At 39.0% G+C, this 11238-nt stretch overlaps 1 protein-coding gene and 1 long non-coding RNA gene across 3 annotated transcripts in view; one reads left to right on the forward strand and one right to left on the reverse strand.

The window, feature by feature from the left end:
* Positions 1–3114, reverse strand: part of LOC109395232 (uncharacterized) — a 57073-nt gene extending 53959 nt beyond the window's left edge. Inside the window, exons 1-2 of the long non-coding RNA XR_002126595.1 lie at positions 2862–3114; positions 1919–1945 (exon numbers count right to left, since the gene is read on the reverse strand). This is a non-coding gene — a long non-coding RNA (uncharacterized LOC109395232). The remainder of the gene's footprint in view (positions 1–1918; positions 1946–2861) is intronic.
* An 89-nt stretch (positions 3115–3203) lies between these two features.
* RPL21 (ribosomal protein L21) lies at positions 3204–7264 on the forward strand. 2 transcript variants are annotated; one of them, XM_019666073.1, is made up of 6 exons: positions 3204–3229; positions 5441–5519; positions 5800–5861; positions 6337–6449; positions 6816–6966; positions 7152–7264. In XM_019666073.1, exons 2-6 carry the CDS (start codon positions 5453–5455, stop codon positions 7239–7241), a joined length of 483 nt encoding a protein of 160 aa, XP_019521618.1. In that variant the 5' UTR covers positions 3204–3229; positions 5441–5452; the 3' UTR covers positions 7242–7264. The 2 variants fall into 2 exon arrangements, with proteins under 2 accessions (XP_019521618.1, XP_019521617.1); XM_019666072.1 differs by lacking the exon at positions 3204–3229 and adding an exon at positions 3589–3680 and having other exon boundaries at positions 7152–7260.
* Positions 7265–11238: the final 3974 nt, after the last annotated feature.

An 11238-nucleotide genomic window follows, 5' to 3' on the forward strand; every position in this document is an offset into this window, starting at 1 on the left:
CCCCAATAAAAATCTTTAAAAAAAAAAAACATTTGTACACTGCCGTTTTATTTATGGCATTATCCCCATAAATTTGGACTAACATGTCCCTGATTTCACTTCCACTTTTGCCAAGTTTAACAAGAAATTTAATGTTTGTTGGTTGCTCTAATTCAAGCTTAGACATTCTCGCAAAGGCACACAAAAACATGCAACAATAATGAACGCCACTCAGTAAGACACCGCCACATGTCAACACGAACACAGCTGTGAGACACTGATATACCAAGGTTATGAAACCTTACCAAGCTGTTTGTACAGTGCTGCCAATGTAAGTGCACAGTGGTAAGTTCGCAAACTTAATTGCCAGACCTCGTAGATGAACAAATAGAGCCCAGAAATAAACACATGCCTATATGGGTCAATTAATCTATGACAAAGGAGGCAAGAATATACAATGGGTTAAAGACAGCCTCTCCAATAAATGGTGTTGGGAAAACTGGATAGACGCATGTAAATAAATGAAACTAAATTACCTTCACACACCATACACAAAAATAAACTCAAAATGGATTAGAGACGTAAATGTAAGATCTGAAACTATAATACTCCTAGAAAAAAAAAGTGCAATAAACTCTTTGACATTGGTCTTAGCAATATTTTTTTGGATATGTATCCTAGGGCAAAGACAACAAAAGCAAAATAAAGAAATGGGACATTAAACTAAAAAACTTTCACACCACAAAGGTAACCATCAACAAAACAAAGCAACCTACTAAATGGGAGAGGTTATCTGCAAAAAATATATCTGATAAGGGATTAATATCCAAAATATATAAAGAACTTATACAATTCAATATCAAAAGAACAAACAATCCAATTAAAAAATGGGCAGAGGACCTGAACAGACATTTCTCCAAAGAGGACATACAGACGGCCAATAGACATATGAAAAGATGCTCAACATCAGGGAAATGTTAATTAAAAGCACAATGAGATACCTCTTCACACCAGTCAGAAAAGCTATTATCAATAAGTCAACAAACAAGTGTGGGGAAAAGTGAAACTTCGAGCACTGTTGGTGGGATTGTAAATTGTTACAGCCACTATGTTAAACACTATAGAGGTTCCTCAAAAAATTAAAACTAGAACTACCATATGACCCTGCAATTTCACTCCTAGGTATTTACCAAAGAAATCCAAAACACTAATTTGAAGATATATGCACCCCTATGTTCATTGCAGTGTTGTTTACAATAGTGAAGATATGGAAGCAACCTAAGTGTCTATCAACAGACAAATGGATAAAGAAGAGGTGGTATATATATAAAATGGAATATTACTCAGTTATAAAAAAGAATGAAATCTTACCATTTGAGACAACATGGATGGGCCTTAAAGGTATTATGCTAAGTGAAACAAGTCAGACAAAGACAAATATATCACTTATATGTGGACTCTAAAAAAACAAAGTAAATGAAGAAATAAGGCAGAAATAAACTCATAGATATGGAGAACAAACTGATGGTTGTCAGATGGTAGGGGGGTTACAGGGATGGGTGAAAAGGTGAAGGGATTAAGATGTGCAAATTGCCAGTTATAAAAATAGTCACGGGGGTGTAAAGTACAGCATAGGGAATATAGTCAATAATATTGTAACTATGTATGGTGTACTAGACTTGTGGTGCTCACTTCATGCGGCATGTAAATGTCTAACCACTATATTGCACACCTGAAGCTAACATAATATTGTATGTCAACTATAATCAAAAAATAAATTTTTAAAATAATAATGCATAGTTATGAGAAAAACATCACACAAATTCCATTATTATGGCATCCTACAAAATACCTGGCCAGCACTCCTCAAAACTGTCAATGTTTTCAAAAACATGGAAAGTTAGGAAACTGCCACAGCAGAAGGAGACATGCTAACTACCTGGAATGTAGTATCCTGGATGGGATCCTGGAATAGAAAAAGGATATTATAAAAGTTAAGGAAAGCTTAATAAACAATGAACTTTAGTTAGCAATAATATACAATACTGGTTCAATTTTTACAAGTGTATCATACTAATGTTAAGAGGTTAATAATGGGAAATTAGGTGTCAAGTATATGAGACCTCTGTACTACTTTCTCAAATTTTTAAAAAATAAACCTAAAGCTACTCTAAAAAAAATCTATTAAGAAAATACGTATTAAAAAGTGTAACACAATGACCTCTGTATATTCAATATCCAGCTTTAAAATTATCAATAGCCAAAGCCTTCCTTATACCTCTTTTATAGTTCCCTCTCTATCAAACATGACCACTTTTCTAAATTTAATTTTTATCCCCTTGTATTTCTTGACTACTTTCACTACATATGCTTATATACCCAAGCAATATATAGCATTGTTTTAAAATTGTATACACATAAATTGTCATACTACATATATTCTACATCATCCTCTTTTGCCTCTAGGTTGGCTTAAACTTACTGACATACAATATTCCATCATAGATATCCCACAACGTATTTAAACTCCTATTGATGGATGTTTCCTATTGTTTGCTTCTACTCGCAGTGCTGTTATGTACATCATTGTTTACATACCAAAGTTTCTATAAAATATATACTTTGGACGAAACGCTGGGGTTTAATATTTGAACATTTTCAGTTTCACTATATTTTGCCCAACTGCTTTCCCAAATGGTTGCAACATTTAGGCAACTACCAGCAAGTGCGTAATATGTTTTGACGCATTTGGGAGAAAAAAACTTTTGAAAGACATACAAATTGGATAATATTCTTGCTTTAACTATAGTTTGAATTTTGTGCCCATGTAGTCATTTCTACAACCAACCAACCAGCAGCTACGAGCACTGCAAAACACTCACACGCTATAGGACAAGCCACTTGGTGCCCAGAGACACAGACACACGCCCGGCTTCCGACGTAACCGCTGACGCAGAAGCGAATGAAGGCACGCTCAGGACGCAAGCGTCATGTTGTCGACTTGAAAGCCCCTTTCCGGGCTGTCTAGCAAAATCCAAGTATATGCTGATAGTGGTCCATTGCCTATTTTTAGTAAGAAAGAAAAATATCCAGACAGGCTCTGCCTGTCCTCGGGGCGATCTCCTAACCCCAGAAGAGACGTTTTCGGTTGGCTTTTTTTCAGGCACTGCCGCGGGCAGCCCGCAGGCCCTTGTAAGGCATGCGCCACGGCTCCACCTCCTCCTTTTCGGCTGGGACCGCCATCTTCCAGGTAGGCTGTGCGCGTGGCTCCCCGCGAGTCTCATTCGACGGACTTGAGTTCTAGCCCTTTGGCCACTGAGACCATGCCCTGGGGCCCTAGCGAGACAGTGTAGACTGTCTGGGACCCAGTGGCTTCGGTGGTGGAGTTATGGCCATTCAGACTAGGAGTGGCGTGTCCTGGGCCGGGCCTCGGCCCGCGCGGGCTGTTGACTAGACTGATTCTACGGCCCTGCAGGGACCCGGCTCGCGAAGAACGAATCCGAGTCACCAGGGTGAAGCGACTCGGGTCATTCTGGACAGGAATTCGTTTTAACTGTGTTCCCGCGGTCTCCTGGGCCCTTTTGGAAGGACAGACTCGGTGGGGCCGCGCGTTTTCTGATGCCTTTCAAATTCCTTTCAATGTGGCATTTTTACCCATAATCTAACCCTACACTTGAAATGCTGTCGATTTGGGACTTCAGGTTAGTGGGAACGGTTTTAATCTTGGGTGAGGCCTGGTTGTGTGAGTGAAAGCCTGGACTCGAGGCCGGAAAACGGAATTGGTGCTGCCCACTCTGTCGGCCAGGATAACGAACCCCGCATCTCGTCGTCGGTGCATGAAGTGATTTCCAGTTGTTTTTAGTTTTGGCCCAGATCGCAATTGGAGAACGGAGAAATACTTTAATAAGATTGCCACACAAAATACTGTTTTGTTAATGCTAGCGCAGCTTGTGTTGAATGGATTAGTTGTGTCTGATTTAGACGTTTAGGGGAAAAGTTATTGAATAACCACTTAATCATGGGTTTTTATGGGTTTAGTTTGTAGATAGTAGCCATCAGCAACCAGAGTTAAGCAAACTGCTGGTTGTACCCCATAATGAGTCATATGTTTGGAAATAATAGAATCTAACGTATCATCGCTTGTCATTGATAATTGAGTATCTTAAAAACTTGTTTGATTTTATGTAATGTAAAATGAATTTCTTTCTCTGGAAGATGGGTCTGGTACAGGAGCATGGGCTCTGGCGTCAGAAATGACTCCCATTACTGATTCTGCCACTTTCTTACATAAAGTGACTTGGACGTGCAGAGCATCTCCTTGTTTATGAGCTTTACACAAGTTAATAGAGATTGTGAGGATTAAAATAGTCTGGCACTTACTAGACCTTAGTTGCCTTTTAAAAGTTGTAACAATGCTTTGGCTTCATTGGGTTAGGTGGAACATGCCTGTCTCTGCCACTCACTCAAGTTATATGGAAAAGGTACTTTGGAGTCAGTTTTCTTTAAGATTAAGGAGTGTTAATAAATTGAGACCAATTAATGTTAAAACGCTGTCAACAGGTTAAGCCTGGCTGTAGTATATTTTGCCTTATGTTAGGAGTAATTGCCAGCAATGGTAGTTCTGTCCTTGGATGATCCAAAGCAATTGGAATTGGTATTTTGACCTTTTGGGGAACCAAGTGAAAGGTTCCATTCTAAATGCCTGGTAGGTGAATTCTTAGGCAATGATGAGTTACCATTTACTGGTAAGCTCTTTGCATGAGTTTGGAATTGCTGAGTGCTTTGTAGACATTACCTCAGTTAATTATAAAAGTATTAATCCCATTTTACAGGTGATGATTGGAATAAATGTAGGTTTCCCAGCAAGTAAGTAGCAGAACCTATATCAAAATTAGGTCAGTGATTATAAAACTTGGTTTTTCCCCTTCTGCCCTATATGCATGACCTAATAAAGAGTTGTGTAAACAATCAGAAATAGAAGAGAGGTGGAGATTTTTGACAGTTAATAGACTATAAGATATACTGTCACAAAAATAAGGTTTGTAAAAAAAGGGATTTGTTTAATCCACTGTGTAAAAATGCGACGCTGAGTTTTGTTGTGGTTTCCAACAATGAATTTAATTGCACTTGGGATTCTAGCCTAGGTTCTACCTAAAATAGTGTGGTAGAGGTCCTGTTGTGTTTTTATATTCTAATAAAGAACGTACTGTTTTGCGTTCTAAAATCACACTTCTGCTATTGAGTCTTAATGTTATAGAACTTAGGCAGTTTTGGCAAAGATTTTGCTAAAACGATGGTTTTTACTCTTCATAAAAAATATTGATTGGTGAGCCAACTTTGAAGATTCCTTATTCTGACATTGCTACTGAAATGCAAGAATTTGAAATTAACGGTATTTTTGGTTAAAGAGACAAATATCGATTTTGTGATTGTATTTGACTATTACACTTTCTGGTTTCAGTAATTCGTCAAGATGACCAACACAAAGGGAAAGAGGAGGGGCACCCGCTATATGTTCTCTAGGCCTTTTAGAAAACATGGTGAGTAGATTTAGCTTCTGAGAGCAAGCGTGGCATACTGTTGTGTTTTATTAACATTGGTGTTGGCATTTCATATCATGTATTCTTAATGGCATAAATTAACTAGCACCTACCCAACATATTGTAATAAAAAGCATGAATTTTATATAGTTCTTAGTCAACTAGCAAGATTTTTAAAGTATGTACCTGTCAAAGATGGTATGTGTTGGAAACGTGTAAGATTATATATTTGACTTAATCCTGATAATACTTCTTTGGGTTTTGTTTGGGTTTTTTTTAGGAGTTGTTCCTTTGGCCACATACATGCGAATCTACAAGAAAGGTGATATTGTAGACATAAAGGTAAATTATAAAATTGGGGAAATAATAGAAGTTAGAAAAGTTAGATTTAGTCTAATATTGGAGTTTAAGTACTAGGGTATATGGCACCTACAAGAGTATTGAACAGCTAATATAATTTTACTTTTGAAACCATTTTTAACAGCCAGTGGAAAAATTAGGGGAAATTAACATGAGTTTGTGGAGGTGAAAAGGAATGAATACCCTAGTGCAAAATTTAATAATTTATAGAGATAATTTAAAATCAGCAAAAGCTGTGTTGTCTTGTGACCAATATTTAAATGTGTCCTGGCACTGTAGAGCTTAATGATGATTGTCTTTTTGATTGCTTAAAGCAATGTGAAAAACACATTTCACCGGCTCTGAAAGCTTTTGAGTTGCCAGTTAAAAGAAAAATCTTAGTGTCTCAGATACTTTAATAAAAAGAGTTTAAAAGGAAAGAAAAATTGCTGGCATAACATTTATCTCCTTCATACAGGGAATGGGCACTGTTCAAAAAGGAATGCCCCACAAATGTTACCATGGCAAAACTGGAAGGGTCTACAATGTTACTCAGCACGCAGTTGGCATTGTCGTAAACAAACAAGTTAAGTAAGTAATGTCATTGTTCTTTGTGGCTAATGAGCATTCCCTCATACCCACTTTTCACTTTGCCAGTTGGACTTATGTCTTTATTGGTCATTCAAGTGGGGCAAAGGAAATATCCTTTTAAAACTCAAGCAAACTGGGTGTTTGTCTTGTATCCTGTCAGAGGAAACAAATTGAAATAGGCTTACTGGAAAGTCTTGTTAGTTAGTGATCTGGTTTTGGTTAAGTTATTTAGGATTTTCAGGGTCTGACAGCTTAACCTATCTGAATAAAATGTTCATGGTTTATTTAATACATGAAAATACTAAAAGTTTTGAATTTTGGTTATATTTTGTATGAAGCATTTATAAGAATTTCTGCTTTCACCAGGGGCAAGATTCTTGCCAAGAGAATTAATGTTCGTATTGAACATATTAAGCACTCTAAGAGCCGAGACAGCTTCCTGAAACGGGTGAAGGAAAATGATCAGAAAAAGAAGGAAGCCAAAGAGAAGGGTACTTGGGTTCAACTGAAACGCCAGGTGAGTGCTTGACAAAGTTTCTTAGTTGGTCTTGGGAATTTTAAAACTTGGTCAGTGATAAGTTTCTTCTACGTGAAAGTTAGTGAAGTGAAAGAATTGAGTACATGTCATTTCATTTGGTTCTGGCAGCACTTTGAAATTGAGTTACAATACTTTACATAATTATTCTCTCCTCTTTTTAATAGCCTGCCCCACCCAGAGAAGCACACTTTGTGAGAACCAACGGAAAGGAGCCTGAGCTGCTGGAACCCATTCCCTATGAATTCATGGCATAAATGTAAAAATAAAAAGATCTCTGTATTGTTAATATTTCTCTTCATTGAGAAGCGTGGTGTCCCCGCCCCCAAAGAAATATTCCAAAAAAACTTGAAGTTGTGTCCTAATTCATTGGGTGATGTCTCTCCTATTCTAACGTAATGTTTCTTCTTGATGAAAGATGTGAGGTGGTTTATTGTGCAACAAAAGATACTCCATTGGTTAGGACACTTCATGTCTTGAATTATAATTGAGCTCAGGGAAAGTTGATTACTTATAAATCTGTGATAACTAACTTATTTTAAAGATCAGGAACCTGCCTTTCAAGCCTGCTACTTAAAAATAGATTGTTTAAAATACCCTGTTCTTTGTGAGTTACATACTAGTTGTCAGTTGCTTCCACCTTTCATGGAACAGGACTTAGGAAATAATAGTGCTTGTGTGTAATTTGAAACTAGAATACCTTTTTTATTTTAACCAAGGGCAGACATTTACATAGCAGTTAATATATTGTGTGGCATTCTAAGCATTTTAATTTACTCAGAAATCTTGTAAGTACTGTTTTGCCCATTTTAGGTAAAAGGAAGCTGAGGCACAGTTAACTTGTTGGAGGTTACAGGTGCAAAGTGTCAGGCGAAGAGTCAAACCCAGGTGGTCTGGCTCCAAAATCAGGCCTCAATCACTAGTGTTGTATTGCCTGCCTCATTAATGGGAACATTTTAAAGCTATGGTACTTTGTATAGTTGGAGCACATTTAAATTATTCTGTTGCTTCCTGGATATCTTGACTCCTTTGTGGCAAACATCTCCAGTTCCACATACCCATCCTGCCTGCTTTGTTTTCTGTGATAGCCGTAGCAATATAGTATCTGTTTGAAATGGAAACCTTGACTTCTCATAGAGATTCTCTTCCCCACTAAAAGACTTAAGGACAAGAACTATTCATTTTTACAACTTCAGCCAGTGCTGTGAATGGGTAAAAAACCAGAGTTGGCCTTCAGTTTCTCCAGTGAAGTGTGATGGTAATGGGTCTGCTTTGGAATCCAGCAAATCTGGTTGAGAAACTCGGTAAATGCCTAACATAACTCGAATGGTGGTTAACTGCACTTAAAGGTTCACATCTAGTGATAGAGAGTTGTGTTTGAACATAATTACATTGGTCAACAGAATTTACCACCATAGCAGACAGCAACAAGGAAAATCTTACCAATTGCATCGTTTGGCATTCCTGTTCTGTATTTTTCAATCGTAGTTGATACCAGCATGGGCCCAATTGAAGTCATTTTAAGCTCACATGTCCTTCAATTTACATATTTTAAAATTCTATTTCCTGAATATCTTTAATAACCATTTCAATTCCCAACCCTTTGGTCATTTTCATTTTTCCCTTAAATTATTACAACTTTAGAGGGTCCCTGTGGTTTGTCCCCTTCAGTCTCAGATTTTACCAAGGCTGTGTCTTAGCATTCTATAAAAATAAACTTGGCCTGTCTTTTTTTTTTTGTTTTCTTTATAGTACTACTACCTAATATGTTTTGTTAGAGGATCTGAGTTATCAACTTGCATCAATGTTAAGTGAGGAAATATTTACTGTTATACCTACTCTACGGGGAAAGGAGGTTAAGAGAAGCAAACCATTAACAAGGTTACAGTCCCAGAGCAGCAGTAAGATCCCAAGCCCTGTAATAAAACCACATGAAAGGACAGCCAAGGGGGAGAGCTGGTGCTGGCAGGGCTCCTTTTTGCCCTCTGCACTTATCCTGATCTCATGTGCTTGCCCCTCCCACTTGATGCTCCCTTAACTTCAATTCAGCCTTGCTAAAACCAGCAAATTAAACGAGCAATTTTTCCGGTGCCTTCCTCCCTTTCATAGTTTAATTCCCCCGTCTCCAAACACTTGCTAATTAAATTTAGACTTTTCAATTTGACGTTATCTCCCTAAATAGTTGGTAGAACCAGCAATATTTTTCTCTTCCTGTTGTGCCATCATAGTTTACCCAGTTCTACCTGATTCCCCACTTGTTCTGGTTCCACCTTCATGTTTCACGTGTCACTAAGATCTTTCTGGATGATCTAAGGCAATGGTTCACTAAGCACGGTTTTCCCCGCTGGCAGCTTCAACATCTGGAAACATTAAAAACATACCTGGGCCAGCCGAGTGGCACACTGGTTAAGAGCTGGCTTGGGACACCAGAGGGCCCCGGTTCGGATCCCACATATGAGGGGCCAGTGACACTGCCCTCTACAGCTAAGATACTGAACAACAGCTCGACCTGCAGCTGGGCTGCCCGTGAGTCGCTGGTGACGGCATAGGCTGCAGCCCCTGTTGCAGTGGGCTGCAGTAAGCTACTGTGTGTAGCCAGCGGCCAGCAGCCGCCATGCGTGGCCGTCCGGAAGCCAACAACTGATCTGCCTCGCCTGGGAAGAGCGCAATGATGGTGCCAAATTGGGCCAGTGAAGCAATGTCCTCCAAACTAGATTGAAGAACAAAACGACAGCAACTTGTCTGTTCCCCTAATTCCCCAGCGCTGCTCCCATCCCCCAATTCCCCAATAAAAATCTTTAAAAAAAAAAAAAAGGTGGGTCTATCATTTTTTGAAATAATTGACAGCTGAATTGGACTTATTTGGAATATGAGTGTTTATAGCATAATTCTTCATCCCAGCTCCACTTAAAGGGAGAAAAGTTGATATTGTTCATGCAAACAGCGTCACAGGATCTGTTAGACAAGTCACTTGGTTCTGAGTAATAACTGAGGCAGCACCTATAGCTGTTAACTGCTGAGGTGGGAAGTGTACCAAGGAGTGGATAAACAGCCAGCTCAAGGTTCTGGGTTGTGATTCAAACAAAAGTGTCAGCCTGCTGAAGAGCGATTGACAGGCCATCTCACAAAGCTTCAAATGGAAGCGGCACAGAGAAAGTGTTCTCACACACTTTCCTAGCAAGATTGGAATTTACAGGAAGCATTTGGATTGGAAGAAATGCAATGGGGGTACTCTACTATCTAGAACAGGGGTCGGCAAACCGGCTCGCGAGCCACATGCTGCTCTTTGGGTACATTCCGTCTCAAAAGTTTGGTAACCCCTGGTCTAGAAAATGAGGTGATGGCTTAGCTGAAGTGAAGATGTGGTTGCGTTTTTTTTTGCTCCTGAGACAAGGGAAATAAGTCAACAGTTTGCTATGTCACTCTGGTTACCTGCCCAGTGCTCCCCATCCTGCTTTCTACACTGGTTGACAGCGCCCAGTAACTACTATGGGGATGTCTGTGAAGGCAGGTGGGAGCATCTTATACTTTGTCCTCCTCTCAGCAAATGTTTGATAATAGCTGTTCTTTGTCTTCTGTAGCAGCGCTTGACAGAGCCTTACAGACAGATGTTAAGTAATTTTTGCTTGAATAAAGTAGGAAGCTGATAGAGGGCAGAAGCGTAATTCCTATTCTGGGGAAAGTACCAAAAAGCCATCTCTGAGTCTCCACTAAGCACAATATCAAGGATTTAGAAAATACGGGGAAGGTAACTGATACTGGGGGATATGGTAGTGGGAGGGACGTTCTTGAACTAAAGGACCTTTTGCCTCGGGGCTAAAAATCAAGCTTACCTGGCTGGTAAAGGGTTAATAACTTCCCAAGCCTGATGATGGCATATTACCAAATTCTGTCCTTCACACTTATTCGAAACACCTGGGGATTTGTGTATTAGAATCTGTGCCTACGAATTCTATTTTTCTAAAATGAGTATGCCTGATAGGTTGAGCATATCAGTTTTATATAACTGGACACAAAGAGTTCCAAATAGAACACAAGCAGCAACAATTTACGCAAGGCTATTGATAATTCCACAGTTTGGTAGTGTATTGTCTGCATTCAAAGGTCATGGATTATCTGCTATATTTGCAAATGCAGAAAGCTTTCCAAGGAGAATGAAATAACATTTTGAGCTCTTAGCAAAGGCACAGTATAAATGCAAGATTCAGCCAAGAAACGGCTCTCTTCCCGTGCAAGTTAAGCATTCAAACCCCA

Source organism: Hipposideros armiger, unplaced genomic scaffold (assembly GCF_001890085.2).
Source record: "Hipposideros armiger isolate ML-2016 unplaced genomic scaffold, ASM189008v1 scaffold_459, whole genome shotgun sequence".
Taxonomy (NCBI): domain Eukaryota; kingdom Metazoa; phylum Chordata; class Mammalia; order Chiroptera; family Hipposideridae; genus Hipposideros; species Hipposideros armiger.